General features: G+C 48.2%; 1 protein-coding gene across 2 annotated transcripts in view; it reads right to left on the reverse strand.

Annotated features, from left to right (window-relative positions):
* Positions 1-5,293: 5,293 nt before the first annotated feature.
* The window catches only part of Dscam (DS cell adhesion molecule), a 547,677-nt gene continuing 534,562 nt past the window's right edge, over positions 5,294-18,408 (reverse strand). Inside the window, exons 33-34 of one of the 2 annotated variants that reach the window (XM_060370835.1) lie at positions 11,408-11,470; positions 5,294-7,201 (exon numbers count right to left, since the gene is read on the reverse strand). In XM_060370835.1, the coding sequence (XP_060226818.1) occupies positions 6,846-7,201; positions 11,408-11,470 (419 nt within the window). In that variant the 3' untranslated portion in view covers positions 5,294-6,845. The remainder of the gene's footprint in view (positions 7,202-11,407; positions 11,471-18,408) is intronic. The other variant, XM_060370834.1, reaches the window with a different exon arrangement.

The raw sequence follows: 18,408 nt of genomic DNA on the forward strand, positions 1-18,408 counted from the left end.
GAGGGCAATGTCTGCAAGGTGAAGGGACACACTTTCTTTTTTTTTTTTTTTTTTTTTTACTTACTTATAAAAAGGAATTTATTTATTGACTGATTATTTACAATTTATTCACATTGTATCCTAGGTATGGCTCCCCCACATTTCCTTCCAGTTGCACTCTTTCTTCTTCTCCCTCTATGCCCCTTTCCTACTTCACTTATAGGGGACCTCCTCCCCTTCTATCTGACCCTATCCTATCAGGTCTCTTCAGGACTGGCTATATAATTTTTCTCTGTGGCCTGGCAAGGAAGGCTGCACTCCCCAAGAGGAGGTGATCAAAGAGCCAGCCACTGAGTTCACATCAGAAACAGCTCCTGTACCCCTTACTAGTAAACCCACCTGAAACCTGAACAGCCTATGAGCTTCATCTGAGCAGGGGGTCTAGGTCCTCTCCATGCATGGTCCTTGGTTGGAGTATTTGTCTCTGCAGGTCCCCCTGATCCCAGGTATTTTAGTCCTATTGTTCTCCTTGTGGAGCTCTTGTTCCCTCCAGGTTCTTCTAGTTCCCTCTTCTTCCATAAGGATTCTGGCAATCTGCCCAAAGTTTGGCTATGAGTCTCAGTATCTGCTTTGATATCCTACAGGATAGTCTTTCAAAGGCCCCCTGTGGAAGGCTCCTGTTCCCTGTCTTCTCCTACTTCTCATGTCTATCCTGTTTGCCTTTCTGAATGAAGTTTCAGCCTCTTCCCTAGGGTCCTGAACATCTTTATGTAGCAGAGTGAGAGTGTTGGGATGCTGTAAGGATCCGGGGATTTGAAAGCTGTTGCTCTCCAGACTCTGGCAGAGATTAGCTGCCGACGCCAAGAAGACACTGCCCTCTTCTTCCCACTGTTCAGCAAGGAGACAGGGGCAGAAAGGAGATGGAATGAGAATCTTGGATTGTCTAGAATTGTTTTGAAAGAACCTTGTCTGTTAGAACCAGTTTGGCTTCAGCCATGCTGGTCTCATAGGAGCTGGCTCAGCTCTGATCCTCCAGTTGGCATTCCCAACGGAGAGAAGGGAGGTTCCCTTGACAGGGGCAGTAGACGAGGGAGCGACTGGGGCCTCACATTCTGGACAGACCATGCGCCTTTTCACCAATGCAAATTAAATCACTTCTACTGATGAGCATATTCATGACCCAGCAAGAACCGCTAAGGGTGAAGTTTGAGCAGAGCTCTGCCTAGAGAGCAGCTTTTGTTTGAGAAGATTGATCTTGTCAGCATCAGCCTTTAACTTGCAAGCAACCAAGCTGTTGTTTCCCCTTCTTCCCGTCTCCTCCCCAATAAAGAGCAAACAGAAAAGTTGGGTTTGGTGGCTCAAATCCATTATTTGAGTATTCCAGAGGCTGAGGCAGGAGGATTGCTGCAAGTTCGAGGATAGCCTGGTCTGCGTTGTCTCCAACAAACAAATAAGCAAACACACCATAAGATGAGTTTACAAGTTTATTAAAAAGATTAAAATCTGCTTTCTACACCAGGTTCATGGAAACAGACTACTGTTTTATACCCCATAATTCTCCTTCTCCCCTAAGCTCACTTTACAATGAACCCTGGAAGCTTTGTATTGCTTGTGCTGCTGCTTGTGAAGTGCTCAGAGTACAAAACAAAAACAAAAACAAAAGCAAACAACAACAAAACAAGTGAGACATGGCCTTGGTCCCATGATGACTTTCACACATTTGCTCTGGAAGATAGATACTGAGAAGATCCCTTTCCCTGGGGAGTCAGAAGGGTTTGAAGATCTGGTCCAGCCAGCTGTGCACAGATGCCCCCAGCAGTTGACGTCACTTGAGATCCCACAGTGAGTTATGGAGGGGTTGGTGCTGGTGTTGAACCTGGGTATACAGAAGTACACCCAGTATAAGGGTGAGCCCGTGGCAAGCAGATAAAACAAAGGTCTTTGATGAGGATGGACCGTTGATAATGTAACTTGGGAAGCCCCTCCTCCTGTACTCTGAGAAGCCCCTGTAGAAGCACTGTTGCAATTCTCAATTCAAGGCACAGCTCTGCTCACTGGGGACAGTGGAACCTTGATGTTGGGCATCAGCCATTCTTTAATCCAAGATGCATGGACAAGCCTCACAGAGAACCAACTAGGAAAGTTAGGTCCAGAAAGAAAGGGATGCTGTCCCATCACATGACCAGTCAGAATGGCCACAGTGCTGGCTCTGGGCACAATGACAGCCCACCCTGGAGGATGGTGGAAGGCATGCTGGGTTGAGTTTGTTGGAGGCTATATGAACTTTGCCTTCTCAGCACAAGGTCCTGGCTTCCATTTGCCTAGCACTGACTCATGGATAATGTACAGCCATTTTCCCACCTGAGAAGTGGAGCTGCAGAGGCCAGGTTTAATTTTGTACTTAGGAATGAGTCCCTCTCCAGAGCCCAGAAGCAGGGACCCTCAGCATAAAGCAGCTCTGGAAGGACAACCCTGTCTCTTCACATACTGTGCTCACAGACTCTGCTTGTCTTGATGCTGTGGTGCCAGACAGAGCCAGGCCCTGCTGTGCACAGTGACCCTCCTAAGCACATCCCAGCCACAGGTACACACATAATTGTATGCCCCGATGCATCGTTTCCTTCATGAAAGGGCTGTCTCCTTGAGATAGAATTCTGTCCTCTCTGGGAAGACAGAGCTGGGCCTGATAAACACATCTTTCTTCTTACAGTTTGTTTGAGGTCTCCTGGGCACAAAGGCTCCCAGGCTTGTTTAGGGGAGACAGAGCAAGCACCCTGCCAGGTGCTCAAAGTCACTTTCCCCAAGTTTTACAATTTGCTTTGTCTGAAAGAAAATGAGAGGTTGAGAAGAGAAAGGGAACGGCAAGAGCAACAGTAAAAACTGACCAGCACTCTGCGGATCTGAGCTGCAGCTTGCTTCTACAGACTGCAGGAAGGGAGGGGCAGCTGCCCACTGCCAGTTTGAATGCCAAGAATTCTGTGGGATGGTTTGTGTGCAGAGCTCATGTCATAGCTGAGAATCTCTGAACTTAGGTGCCTACTGTGCTGTGTTCTGGAAATGCAGGACACATGCCAGCAAGACAACTTCTCTCCTGATGGAGTGGGCATTCTTAGAACTGATAATAGTATGGGGGTACATTACACAGTGAGTCGGACGATGATAAAGAGCCAGGGTTGTTGGGGACACTGGGTTACTGTGTGTGATGTGGGGACTGGTGGGGGTCTTATGGAGAAGCTGAGATGGGACTGAATTTGGAAGGTAAGGCATGCTCCCTGCCCTTCTGGATCTCAGGGACTGGTGAGAGCGTGAACTCACACTTTCTCGTCTATTGTCTAAGCAGTTCCAAGTCTGAATGGGGCATATGGCTACCCTGCCAGGACTTTGTCTCAGAAGGAGAAGTTGTTTTCATTATTTTCAAGAAAACCCACCTTCATTCATCAGGGACACACTGACTCTGTCTTTCAAGTCATTTTCTATTCAAACATCCTTGAACAAAATGTTTTACCCAAAGCCCCTCCTGGGAAGATATTCCTGACTGCAGGGCACCTGCTGGGCAGAGCCCTGAGGCTTACCTCCCAGCACACACCTCCTCGATCTCCCTTGATGACTCTGCTGATTGCTCTTAGCTGAGACCTTCACCTCAGTCACAAGGTCCTGTCTGTAGCTACCGTCTTCCTGAAGTGGTCCTGTCTTGCAAGGGTGTGGGCATCTCACTTGGACAAAAGCAGACTTTTGTATTCCTTCTTGGATTAAGCCCTTCCTAAATGTTGCATTTCACCTGTGCTTTGGTGGTCATTTTGGACCAATAATCAAGAAGAGAAGCTCTGAGCCTCTAGAGCCCCGAGTGTTAGTGTGTTTATCTAAGAGCCGAGGTTGTGCAAGGGTTGTATTCTTTAGAAAGGTAAACTGAGACTTTCCAACATGGACCCACTGTTCAGTTCCTTCAGACCTTTCTAGGCCTAAAGCTGGACTATGACAAACTAGTCCCTGGCTTTCCAACCCCAGGATGCTGAGTATCGTTCTCTGAATGACCTTGTTGTTTTAAAAAGGAATGAGGTCATTCATATCATGACCAGATCAGAAAGAGCGTAATTGAGAAATTGCTTATTTTAAGATCCATCTGTGCTATGGTGTTGTTTCTTGTGTCTTGGGATAGTACAGGGGTACCAACAGGATGGCCTCAGAATGTACTGGCCTAGCTCATGACCAGCTTCATGCTATTTTACTGTTCAGATTTTATATCCAGTATTCTATATCCTTTATTTTATATCCTTTAGCCTGTGGGTGTGGGTGTAAAAATCATCAGGTAGACACGTGAACCAAACAGAAGCCTCAGGGTATGGCGTTCACAGAAGTAGAGAGCACCATGTGGTTCACAATCCCCTGCTTCCTTACTTTATGGAGGGGCTACATTTCAGACATTTCGATGGATGAAAGGAAACCCAGTTCATTGAATCAACAACTATTTTTCATTTATCCAACAGCCGTTAGGCAGAGACTAAAGAATTGCTCAGAGCTGATCATTCGAAGAGAGGATTGTATGGGCCTGAGAGCTGGAGTAGCCCCTGGGTCATATTTGTTAGAAAATCAAAATAAAACTTTCCAGTACAGAACTCCAGCTAAGTTCCCATAGACCGTGTGGGGACACAGGTCATCCAGTGCTTCCCCCAAGTAAACCAGAGACACAGAGACAGGAGAGTACAGAGGACACTCACTGCTGTTGCTGTCATAACGGTCTTTTAATTCACAGCTCGACACCCCTTTGTAGACAGTAGTATCAGGCCCCTATTTGAGGCAGGGGGGGGGATTGATACAATGCTTGCATGTGGAATTCATTTTAATGAGCGTTTTCAAGGCAGGAATCTTGCAAGCAATCCATTGTAGAGGCAGACATGTCGAATCTTTTATTTTTGTACATCTTGGGAGGAAAAAAAAAACTTAAAAGAATAAACTTCCAAGTGTGGGAATTCTACAGCTTTTAGACCGATCAACGCTAGGGTCTTACTTTCTTTCTCTAGAAAGTAGCATCTTGATTCTTCTGCATCCGTGAGGATGTCAAGAATAAATTGTGCTCTGAAACCATGGCAAGCAGCACACACCTGACATTCACGTAGCCCCTAAAGTCAGAGCTGTCACGTGGCAGTGACGGGGTCTTCCACCTGCTCTGCCTGTGCTCTGTGTGTCTGAAGCTTAGGAGGCATAACCTCTGCCTAGAAGATAGATGGAAATAGGGGAGGATGAAAAAGGAGGGAGGAATGGAGGAAGGGGAAGTTGAGAGTTGTGATCAAGTTCCAGATAGTAATTGCTACACCAGTTCTTGCTGGTGGACTCCAGGAGGGCATGTGCACAAAGTCTGAAGAAGTGCCTATGGGGGTTAGGAGGAAGTGAAGCGCTATGGACCTTGCGTCAATTTTCCAGTCAATGCCCAGACTCTAAAGTAATAGGCCAGTGTTGTCTTCCCTGTGAGGGGAGGCATCTAGAACAGGATTTTGCTGCCTCAGAGGATGCCAAGTTCTTCCTAAGGCACACTGTGGAAAAGCCAAGGGATGTGGGTATGGCACCTCCTGTTTGTGAGGAGCCTCTCTCTCTGAGTGAGCCCCATGACAAAGCATTTAGAGAGAGAAAGGAAAATAGAAACTTAGAATTTGGAGGAACACCCTGGTATATGGGTTGCTTTTTCTCTGGGTGCCAAGGAGAACTGAAGGCAACACATCTGAAGATGGCCTCGCTGTCAGTCACAGTGGAGACAAGGCAGGGAAGGTGGGACACATCATTATGTCAGGGCTACAAGAGCTTCAGGGGTGCGAAAGACTCTCTTGTGAAGATCCAGAGAATACTCTGGCCTTTGTGTGCCATCCTGTTGCTCAACCTGACGTCAAAGTACAAAAGCAAGCATGGATTATGCAAATGGAGCATAGGGTCTTTGCACTTCTTCCAATAAAACTTTATTGACAAAGAGCAGTGCGCTGGATTTGGAAATGGTCTGCTGACCTTAATGAGTTAGAGAGCAGGTCCTGAAGTGGACAAGGACCCAAGTCCTGTGAGAGGCTTAGAATTCTGGGTGGAGACCAGGCTGCCTTTGGTTTGGTTTCCATCCGCAGAGTTGATGTCGTGTCTTGTCTCTGCCCAGCGACACCCGAGCTGTTCAGAACTTAGCATCTTTCTCCTACATTGGGCACTGGGTCCAGTCATTTTGTTCACAAACACTGGTGTGAGCAGGAAGGAGGCCTGAGCAAGGGTAGGAGGTCTCAGTAGACATGCAAATAAAGACAGACCACCTTGTTTCTTTTATTTCGATTAGACAAAATGCAAAGAGTGCCTCAAATTAAAAAACAAACAAAGGAAAGCGGAATGGGTTCCCCCCACCCCCTCACCGACAGCACTCATCCTAAGTAACAGCAGAAAATCAAACCGAGGCCTGGTTCCTAGTGGGAACGAAAGGTGTGCCAAGGTGAGCGAAGCGGCCCCTGCCCTCCGTGACGCCCCTTCAGCTCACAGATGGGCTAGTCTCCCCATTTCCTCTATCTTGACTCTTGTGTGCTAGAACGTCTTCTGTTCAGAAGGTTTAGTGAGTCCCCATGCACTTTGTAGAAAATCAGTAAAAATGCTATAGCCTGTGAAAATCATAAAACTGGACTTCTTTCCCCAAAAATCAGATGCCCAGGCAGATGGAGCCCACACTCAGACGGAGAAAAGCAGAGCAGTCTTTGCACTGTCTGTGGTTTCAGTATTTTCTTTCTTTTTTTTTTTTTTAATATATTTTGGCAATTTTCTTTAATTATAAATATTGGAATTCCGTAAAAAAAAGGTAGCTTTGATTGGCTCGTTTAAACTGTATTTACAGCCACTGTCCTCTGCGCCGCGTGTTATACCAGAGTGTAGGACTTCGCGTAGGGATTGTTTCCTTTCAAATGACCTCGGGAGTCCAGCAGTGACTCTTGGGAACTGCTCATTTTAGCTGCCTGTCCCAGCTCCGCACCCTCTCGCTGAGGTAAGGTGGCCACAGCCCCCTGTTGCCACGACTGCTGTCCTTCTCTTGTGGAAGAGGCAGAGGAGGAGGCCTCCATAGGGGTGGGCTCAAGGACTGTGGGGCGCTTCAGGGTCCGACTTTTCTGGGGTTCCAAGCACGCTTGTCCTAAACTCAGGTCCCTGCTGGTGCCCGGTGCACCCCGGTTTAACAGGAAGTCCATTCGAAGGTATGGAGGCAGGTGTATGAGGTCGCCTGGAGACAAACACACACAGTTAGACACTTTCTTCATCTGCTTAGCTGGGCAGAGTACCTTGGGAGCCCACAGGGAACTCTTCTCTAGAGAAAGAGTCCCCACTGTTCTGGGGACATTTCCTAAGACACCCCATTAGAGTGCACTCCAGAGAGGCAAGCAGAATGGTCATCACAAGCGGAATGGTTCTTTTTTACAGAACACTAACTGTAGCTCTGCAGTGTGAGAGCCTGAGGCACAGAGCTAACGAGGTCTGGACACCCAACCAGAAGATCAGTGTCCAGCAGAGGCAGCGGGTCTGCCAGATACCGCCTGTGAGACCAAACCCCACATGCAGTTACAAGTGGGAGGTGCCAGGGGCTAGAGGACAGAGCCAAGGAGGGAAAGAAAGGAACAGCTCCCTCTACTCTTGATGATCTATGGAGCCATGTGACCTTGGACGGTTCATGATAGACTGAGGTGAAAACAGGGTGGCCCACAGCCTTCACCAAGGTCTCTCCTGACCATCACTTTCACCTCCTCTGTCTTGGCCATGCAGTGGTGAAGTTCAGAGCAGCTTGGACCACAGTGTGGCTCTACTTCCTTTGGCCTCCATGTTGCCATGGCAACACCCCTTCCTCACTCCTTAGGGAGTACTGGTTTTAGGGAAAGGAGGGACCTGATGCAGGCTGTAGCACTGGAGCGTGGAGGCTGCACTTCCTCGGGACTCCTCCTATTGGAACAGGCCAGGCCAGGCCACCCTGGTGACCTGTTCTTCCCAGTCACCCCTTCTCCATGCTGCCCTGCTACCTGGCTACTGCCTACTAAGAAAGCACTGACATCTATGCTTCTCCCTACCTTCTCTTCTAGGTCTCATCACTTCATGGTCTCTGCCTTCCCCATTCTTCTCTTTCAATTCCCCATGCCAATCTCCCAGCAAATCCTTCTGTGTTCCATCTCTTTCTAACTCTGAACTGTTTGACATGACATCTGCAGCTTTCAAGTACCCAAGGCCCATCCTGGAGGGTTCCCCAGCCTCTGGTTGCCATGGCTCTGGTCTCCCCGCTGCCTATGCGCCTCTGCCCACCACTCCTCAGTCTCCTCTATTGCACTGTCCCCACCTCACAATACAGAGCTGTCCTCAGCCTCACTTGGGAGGTCCAGTTGCTTGTGCTATCTGTTTACCAATAGTTGTCCTTTCCACTCGGTAGTCTTCAGCCTGAGTCCCAGACACAAACATCAGAGGCGTTTGTACACACACCCACCCTGAATGTGAAATGCCGCAGCCTGCAAACCCAGGTAGGACATTCTGCATGCCCACGCAAACCCTAAATACCCCATGGCCGAGTGTGCCCGACATTGCTTAACACTGTCAGCATTCTTCCAGACATTAAAACCTGTCTTTCTGTTTGACACCTTTCTCTCCTGGGTACTCTATTTCATAACAGGATCTTTTGACCTGTCCCCATCTCTATGATGCTGCTAGAGTCACTATTCCGTCCCACCACCCCAGCAGTGTTAGCGTGCTGTGGTGAGCCTCTCAAGATGGCCACGCTCTGCAGCTTGAGCCGGGGTCTGCATTCAGTCTCTGCTAGCCAGAAAGACACACTTATCACTCTGTAGCCCATCTTTGCGTCTTGTTTTTCTCACTTCAAGACCCGCATAGACAAGGGATGTTTGTTTGTGCAGCAGGCTGAGATGGCCGCAGGGTGGCATTCCTTCCTGTCTGAGGCCTTAGGAACACTCTCTTGACACACACCAAGTGGGCATCTCAGCCGGAGTGTGATGGTGGCATGCAGCTCTCCTGATGAGAGAATGGAGGAGAACGAGCAGATAAGAGATCTTGGGGTGTGGGCAGCTGTGGGAAGAGTGAAACTGAGATATGAAAGGCGCCCTGTGAAGTATCCTCAGATGTGAGGCGGCAATGAGAAAGGGAGGGAGAGTCGTGTGACTTCCTCCAGGTGTTATGCTCAGATGATAGGGTGGGCTGTCCTATGACCTAAATGTGTTCACATGTTGGAGGCTTGGAGCTCTTTGTGGTGTGCAGTGTTTAAGAGGTGTGGTCTCGTAGAGAACCTCACAGACTTGGGGCCGGACCTTGGAAGATACATGGGCTCTCAGCCACCAACTGGCTTCCTGTTCTAAGAGGTGACCTTCCTGTCACATTGCCACCGTCTGTCATGGGCTGCACCTGAGGCAGAATTATGCTCTTTGTAGGTTAGGCCTCCAACACTGAGTTAAAACAACTTATTTGCTTCATAAAATTAACCTGCCTTTGGTATTTTGTTATGTTAATAAAATCAAGCAAATGCTGATTATGAAATTTTGTGTTGATGGAAAGATAGAGGATGAACTTCAGACATGTTGAATCTGGAGGGACTGGGAGAGGGCTCAACTTAGCCCTCCCCACTTCTGACTAAAATGGCTGAAAACTCCTGCTTATTTTGTTTCAAAATACTTCTGGGGCTCCTTATTTCCCTGTAAGTTCAAGGTCTCCAACCAGACCAGCAGGGGTAAACTCAACACCCCAGAAAGTTCTCTGCTTTCTCCACCGAACAGTCCTGGGATGTTAAGTAGCATAGTCCATGGCATAAGGCTTCTGGAAAGAAGGAAAACCAAAGCAAATACCGAAAAAGCAACCCCAAGGACCATTTCCTCTTTTCAAAATGATACCAATTTCTTGATTTTCCTGGAATATGAGAAAGGATGATCCTATTCTTTGGGAATTTGCCATGTGATTTCCTTGTGTGTCACACTGCCATGACTCTTGGTCTTGGCTGTGTGAGGATTCACCTGCTTCCCCTCACTGGCTTTCTCAGGCTGTCTTCGCCCTGTTGGGCACTGGTGACGCTGATGAGGAAATACATGGTTTCATTACGAACCATGGGGTGTAGGTCACCCAAATGCCTTGTTCAAGCTCTCTGAGTTTGGCTTATGAAATTCAACAGGCACACACACTTAGGCACACACAGTGAATATGTAGATAAACATTTTAAAAACATGGTGCCCAAGATTTCTGCCCTGAGCATCAGAGTGCTCACTTTTGAGTGGATACCTAAAAGGTTAAGTGGCTTAAAAAAAGACTTGGCTAGAAGCGTAGATCTTTCACAAGAAACTAGAAAGATCTCCACAGCTAGGTCTCCTTGCAGTTCTGAGAAGCAGCTCTGAACACCTAATATCTCTTAAGGAACCAGAGTTAACAGGCAAAGTTTTATACAGTTAATTATTGCTGTCACTGGCTTTCTTCTTCTTCCTCTTCCTCTGCTTCTGCTTCTGCTTCTTCTTCTTCTTCTTCTTCTTCTTCTTCTTCTTCTTCTTCTTCTTCTTCTTCTTCTTCTGCTTCTGCTTCTTCTGCTTCTGCTTCTGCTTCGTTCTTCTTCTTCGTTCTTCTTCTCCTCCTCCTTTTAAATATAAGGTGGAGTGTGTTTTCTCACCAGTGCTCAGAGCATCTCTTTCAGCTGTGTGAATGCATCAAATGAACATGCTTAATAATGCATATGCTTATGGGAAAGGAAGCGCCAAGGTGGCCAGTGCTGAGCTGTGCTTATCATCAGCACTTTCGGTCCGCTGAAATCTAAGCCCACACTCTAGTTTAAATACCGGTCGGGAGAGGGGACTGTCTGGAAATCTGTTTAGAAATATGTTCCCCAGTTGTCTACATGTATTAAGGTCACCACCAAGATGGCTGCTCTAGGAAGAGAGGTGTTCAGGGCAGAAGTACTGGACACTGACACACTGGTCTCCGCCCCACCCCATTTGTTTAGGCAACAGTACATCCTGGGGGTCGGGAGCACATTCCAAACATGCCCTGTGTAGATCTGGACCAGGCTGCCTTGTGTCCACTATGGAGGACTGTGGCTGTGATTCCATTGGAGTTCACAAGCAAGTTTCTCCACCAGCCGGGAGTTTAGGGGTGGAGGTCTATCGCAAGAACGGGGGAGCTGATTACCAGTGCCCCATGTCTGGGACTCTGAGTGTGGCTTCCCCAGAAAAGCAGCCCTTGCAGATGGGATGGAGTTAGGTGACCTGAGAAATGATCATTTGGATTTAATATGGGCTTTAAATCCAGTGACATGTGTCTCTATAACAGCCAGGCAGAGGAACATGAGTGGCACAGAGACGTGGGGGAGGGAGCTGCGAGAATGGAAGCAGAGCCAGAGCGGTGGGGCTGGAAGCCCAGGGTAGCCTGGGGTCAGCAGAGCTGGGGCTGGCCATGGATGTACTCTTACCTAGAGCCCTCAGGGGAGCGTGTGTCAGCTGGTGTCTTGACTTTGAACTTCTGGTCTCTAGAACTGCGAGAGAATAAATCTGTTTTAAGCTTCCAAGTTTGTGGTGACTTGTCACAGCCTCAGGAAACTGACACCTTCTTGTCTGTGATGGGCATGGGGTCTCTCCATCAGCAGACACACCCCTCCTCTCCCATTGGTCATTTCTGCCTTCACTGGCCAAGGGAAGAGAAAAGGCTTGAAAGAGCTACAGAAAGTTCTTCTAATACTGGGAGCTCAGAGAAGCTCTGCTGAAGCCATTGCTGGTACCACCTCTGTCCCTTCTTTCTCCTCTGCCAGACCTGAGCCATGGGCTCTTGCCTGCTCTTCTACCCCTGCAGAAGCAAGCCCTGTGGATCTGGTCCCAGCAACAACCTGGAGCTTGGCAGGAGGGGATCTCTGGGCCTGGCTTCCTGTGGTTTCCACAGGGGAAAGAGACGCCATACTGGTCAACCAGGATCCTCTGAGCTCCCCACACACTTGAAAGCACCAGCAGCCAGCAATTCAAGAGCCCCTTTGCTCTGAACTCCATATATGCACCACGGCTTATGTGGTAGACATCCTGTGTGAGAGACCCGGTGCTGCACAGATAGTAGAGACAAGGCCCAGTCCTCATGCAGAAAGCCTGGCTGCAGACTGCACTGTGGCCTCAGGGACAGTGGTACTATAGCCATTTACAGGCACCATTACCTGGTTCCTCTTCTTGGCTTCTCACAGGCCTAACCTTCCTTTTCTCCATCCTTTTTCTCTCCCTCCTTCCTCTTCATCCTCTTCATTTTCCTCTCTTCTTCCCTTTCCCACTCTTTCTCTTTCTTTTTATCCTCTATTTTCCTTTTTCCATCCTCCTCTTTCTCCCTCTTCCTCTTTCTGTTTTGTTTTCCTTAGACAGAGCTTTCATACATGAAGTCAAAGGGACACAGAAGGTTAAACTTGAGGGGTCATGGGTATGGGTAGGAGAGGGATAAGGAGGGAGTAGAGTACAAGACAGGACTCAGAAAACAGACAGCCAACAAAGTGAGATAGTGAGAGAAAGAGAGAGAGAGAGAGAGAGAGAGAGAGAGAGAGAGAGATAGGAGAGTGGGAAAACAGCTGTGCCTAGGTGAAGAGGAACATCTAACCTGGATTCTCTTCCATATCCTTCATTCCCTTCATTTCTGCTCACCTACTGCCTGCATGCCCAGCTTCCTCACAAGTTACCTCCACCCAGAGAACGCCTCCTTCCCAAGCCAAGCAGGAACACAGACTGGATGGCAGAGGCCTACTGCCTCCTAGCTGGTCCTCTGAACATAATCCCCTATGGAAACGTGGAATTGCACACTCGGGCGTCCATCCAGGCCCTCTGCACTCTGCTCCAGGGCCCACACCCCTGAGTCAGACAGCACTGTGGCAGGACGGCAACGAGTGAGGCCCTCCTGGGAAATGGATCCCAGGGAGGCAGAGGCAGAGGTACAGATGGGTGGCATGTGAGGCTCAGCTGGGTGGGGTAGGGTGAGGTGAGGGGTGGATGAGAGACAGCCTCAGGAGTGAAGGAGAGCAGAAGACAGAGATCAGGAGATGGCTACACACAGGAAGAAGGAAACAGAAGGCAAGAACAAGAAACAGCCACGGAGAGACGAATGTTAAAGGTAGAGGAAAGCTGTGGAGAAAAAAAGCCTCCTTTGACTCACAGGACATCAGTGAGGTGCCTGTTTTGGGAGTACCTATGTGACAGCCATGAAACAACTCCTTCTCACCTTCAAAGATGCATGTGACCCACCAGAATAACATCCATCCATCCTAGGTGCCCTTTCTCACATTTTCCCTCTGGGTCTTACTAAAGATGGCAAAGTGCATTCAGCACTGCCCTTCTGGGAGGACCCCAAACCTCAGATCTGACTTATGTCTCAGGGGAGGGGGGCAATTTAGCTACTAACTTGGTGCTCTGTGTTATTTTCTGATATAATGCTTCATTTCTCTTCCTCTGTCACAGCCCTCTGGGGACCTTCAGTGACAGTAATGTCTCTGAAAATCCAGATTAAGTAAGCTAGCATCGATTTGTCCCCTTCTCCTGGCCAGTCCTGGCCAGTCAGCATACAAATGCAATTACTGCCCCCTGGCCCTTCCTCAGCACGATTCCTGCTACTGCAGCCTCTCAGCCGGCCATCAGCACTGAGGGCCCAGAGCCTGTCCTCTCCCACAAAGGAAAGGGGGGCCTGTCTGTCCCAATGATGTGAAAGCTGTTCTATACAAACATTGCCGCCTTTCAGCTAAAAACTTCCTGATCTTTCTCAGTGTATTCAGACTCCGGCACAAAGGCTGAGCATATTTCAGTTCTGGAAAGGAGGGCAAAATCCATCAGGATGGCTGCAGCAGTCTGCAGCGAGGCCTGTCCCTGCGCGCCCACCTCAGTACCACTTGTCCTACACTGCACAAGGACCTGATGCAGGTCCCTGAGGTTCCTGGGGTTGGCCTGCCTGGGGCTACATGACAATATCATTGTATGTGGGAGAAGACAGCAAGGTATGCTATAGCGTCTATGGACTGGAGGTTAGGGTGCGCTCAGCCCCCATTCCAGAACCACAGATAACCACCCTGCCTCAAGTGTTGACGTCACAGCTGGTGGGAACCCTCAGTGTGGACAGTGAAAGTTTGCAAAACTGTAAGTAGGGCCTTCTCTCCTTCCAGTTCTACATGGGACATAATGAACTCAACCCATGTCGGGCACCACAGGAGCTTGCGTGTCATGCAAGCCCATGCGGAAATGGGTCAGTCACGCATGGTCAGAGAGAAAGTGTTTCTCCCGGAGAGCCTGGTGAAGTGGTTGCTGAGTGAACTGGAAGGGCTAGGGTTTGCAAGTTCATGTTGAAATCTCTCCTCTGCTTCCAGATGGCTCAGGGACCCACTGAAGCCCCAGAGCCGAGTGCAGAAGCATGGACAAGTCTTGAGGTTTTCAGCCTGACAGTCTGTCTCAGCTCTAGCATGGGTAAAGCATGTCTGGATTGGAAATTGCAGGGCCAGTGTATCCTGTGGAATAAATGAATCTGTGCATCTTAAGGGCAGAGCACCTGTGGACATGTTGCACCCTGCAGCTGCTTTTTCTTTCTCCTCTGCAATACCTTGTGATCTAGGAACTGGGAAGCTATGTAAACGCCATCCCAAATTCATGGAAGAGGCAAGTGTACCCCAGTACTCAGGAGCTCAAATTGTCTCCTGGGAGGCATGAAAAAGCTCTTTTATCAATTTCTAACAAGGTTTTGATGTCTGTGCTTGAATGCAGCTGGATATTGATTCAGAACTGAGACGCAAAGGCCACTTAGACCTCAGGTCCTAACAACTTTAATACAGCCATGGAGACGAGCCTCACGTCAGTACTGCTAAGGAACTGTGGCCGAAGGTGGTTGTGGGGTTTAATCTCAGGCAGAAGGGTTTAACACGTTCTTAGTTTAATGTTCATCATAGCATGGTAACAAAGAACTTGTAAACCAACCTCTCTCTAAATGAATATTCACTCCCAAACAGCAACCAGGAAAAACTTTAAATAAATAATGGGACACTGATATCAAAGGGCCCAGCATTTGGGCTCAGTTACTGTTCTTGGCTTGTGGTTCATCGTCTTCATGCATTTTTAATGGTACGCTGACATTGTGAGCCTCCTGCTTGCTGATGGACTTTAGGAACAGTGAGGAATGGGGTAGGACTGTGAGTGGGCCACAGTTCAGTAGTCTTCAGTGGTGAAGTAGTTTATATAAAAGCAGGAGGGGAGACTGTTCCCTGGACACTTGGGCAGCTGAGGGCTCACAAGCTGGGGACACTGGGGAGGGACACGAGGTTCTAAGACTGATCCACCACTCCCAAGAGGCCCTCTGGGGAATCACACACCGACAGCTGCCTCACGTGGGAGCCTGGGCTGGGGCTTTCCTTGCTCGGTGTTATGAAGCAGGTTGAGTGACCACAGCAAACAAGATGGCGGGCCTACATCCAAGCCTCAGCAGCAGAGTTAGGCTGAAGTGAGACAGTTTTGCTCTATCTCAGGGCTGCACGCTGGAGAGTAAGAGTGGAGCTGGTGGGAAAGATGGGATTGACTTTTCAGTGTCTTGCCAGGCTCTACTCTGAGAACAAGAGGAAGCCACAAAAAGGCTTAACTGTTACAGTTCTTGAAACCATGTCTTGGTTTCTTGTTTTTTGGGATGCTTTCTAATGTGGCATTGGCAGAAGCCTCACAGGCCCATGTAAGAGATGGCATTCTCCATTCTTGTCTCTGACAGAATGTTCTGTAGACTTTCATGATGCCGAATGTGTGTGCATGTGTGCACATGCATATATGTATATGGGTGTGTGCATGGCCATGCCCTGTTTCCATAGCTCGGGTCTGTCCTACTTCTTAGATTTTTAAAAAAGATTTCTTAAGATTTATCTGTGGTATATTTTCCAAACCATTTTTTTTTTCTGCAGCCTCTTTTACGATGTCACACATTATGATACACTATTTATGATAAAGCAATGAGACAGTGGGAGGCATCAGTTAATGCTTTCAGGAGTGGGGTGAAACTCAGCATCTTTCTGTTCTAAAGAGATTCACTCAAGAGCAGTGGTCCATACATATACATTTTGATGGGGTTTGAAGTGAGTTTTAAGTCACTGTGTTCAGGTCTTTTGCTTGTCTTCTGTGGCAAAGGATTCTGCAAGCTGCTTCTGGCTGCTCATGGGGACATAGGAAGACTTCTTATCTCTATACCTGGTCCATCAGGGTAAGGCTTTGAGACTTGACACCTCCTGAGAGACTGATACAGCCTTTGACTCCCCAGCAACTAGAACCCAACCCTAGGAAACCAACCAAGAAAGCAGCAAGCTGTCCACTGGGCTTCAGAAGCCAAAGAAAATGTAGCTGTAGCCAAGAGCACATATGGAGAGTGAGGGAATGGCTAACAGCCCAAGCAACAGGAGCGGCTATGCTGACTTTGCAGAACATGTGGCAATGTTAGCACCTCAGGGACAGTAGACTCCTCCTGAAAGCAGGGACAGAGAGGGGCAGTAGAGGAGGTGGCTGCAGAATGTAGATAATCAGCTTTTGTTTCCAGAAAATGGAGTGCCAGTTTAGCTTTTTGTCAGCTTGACATAAACTAGAGTCACCCACCGAAAGAGGGAATGTGGAAGTGCTGTCATCAGGTTGGTTAAGTGCATGGCTGTTTTGGTTAGTAATTGGTGTGAGAGGACCTGGCCCACTGAGGGGTTGTCACCCATGGTTAGGTGGTCTTGGGTAGTAGAAGAAAGAAAGAAAGAAGGAAAGAAAGAAAGAAAGAAAGAAAGAGAAAGAAAGAAAGAAAGAGAAAGGAAGAAAGAAAGAAAGAGAAAGAAAGAAAGAAAGAAAGAAAGAAAGAAAGAAAGAAAGAAAGAAAGAAAGAAAGAAAGAGAAAGAAAGAAAGCTAACAACGATGGAGAGAAAGCAAGGAAGCATGTTTCTTCGTGGCTCCTGGCTCTGCCCCTGCTTGAATTCCTGGCCTGACTTCCCTCAATACATTGGGAGAGGTATAAGGCAAACAAACCTTTTGCTGCCCATGTATCTTTTGATCATGGCTTTTTATCACAATAGAAAGCAAATTAGGTCACACACTTGGAATTCTAAGAACAGGACCATTGAGAAGAAGTCTTTCCACAGTGAGTGCGCTGAGGGACCATCACTGAGAAAAGATGAGAATCCTGGGGAAGTCTGTAAGAGGCTGAGCTGTGGCAGCCCATCAGGGAGATCTGGTTTCTAGAAAGGAGCAGAGATGATTACACTGCCCCACTCGAGCCGCTGGCCTGACTCCGAAACTGACGTCTCTGGGGGGCGTTTGGATGTTTGCCTGTGTGTGGCAGCTAAGATGGATCTCTGACTCAAGCTCATTCCCTCCTCCAACCTTTCTTTCCCTTCCCAGGCTGCCTGGACCGTGGCCCCCAGGGTCATAGAGACTTTGCTTGCTCTCTCATGTATCGATTACATTTCATTGCCCCTGAGAGCCTTCTCTGACCATCTTTACCAAAATGCCCACTGCTAGATTGTACCCCATCACCAAGCTACTTCTTTTTCAGCACTTAGCATGGCTTAAAGCTATGGTGTTGGCTGATGCAATTACATTGTTGGAGCTTCTTTTAAGGTGGGGTCCTTCTGAGTCTGTGTAGCACCAAATCCTCAGCTCCCAAGCCACCCAGCAGATACCTGATACGCTATTCACCGAGCAGAAGGAAGGCGGGGATTGTTAGAGTACAAGATGAAAAAAAAAAATCACAATTAGTAACTGACTTAAGATGCACAGGTCCTAAAAGTTGAAATCTTTTTAAAATCTAAAGCCTGGATACAAAGGAAGAGGCAAGGGTCTCCAAAGATGGTGCCCAGGGAAACTGAGAGTATATATGTGTGCTTGCACTGTGTATGGGGTTTTAAACCAGTGTATATGGATCTGTGCCTGAGTGTATGCTTGTCCCCACTCATTTGTGAGTGCATGCATGTATGTGCCAACATGAAGGTATCAGAGATACTTGCATCTGAAAGGGCATCACTTTCTTGGCTCTTGGAGTGTCACTCTTGGTAGCAGTTTCCTGTCTGAGTAGGGAAGATGCCGAGTCTCGTGCTTCGGCCTCGGCTGATCACCCAAAGCAGAGGCGAAGGCAAGGAGGCCCAGTCGCTTGACGGGAGCTTCAGTAGTTTGAATGATAAATGTCCCCCATCGTCTTGGGCATTTAAACACTGGGTCCCCAAATGATGGCCATGTCAGGGAGGATTAGGAGGTATATCCTGGATGAAGGTGGCTTGTCACTGGGGCTGGGCATGGGGTTCCCAGTGGGCCCTCTCTGCTTGTTGTCTCTGCTTCCTACTCCTTCCTCAATGCCTTCACTTTGTCATCATGGAATTGTAAGCCCAAATAAACTCTTTCTTCTATAAGTTGCCTTGGTCATGGTGTTTTTGTCACAGCAGCAGAAAGACAACTGACACAGGAGGGCTGTGTGAA

Source organism: Meriones unguiculatus, chromosome 17 (assembly GCF_030254825.1).
Source record: "Meriones unguiculatus strain TT.TT164.6M chromosome 17, Bangor_MerUng_6.1, whole genome shotgun sequence".
NCBI classification, from domain to species: domain Eukaryota; kingdom Metazoa; phylum Chordata; class Mammalia; order Rodentia; family Muridae; genus Meriones; species Meriones unguiculatus.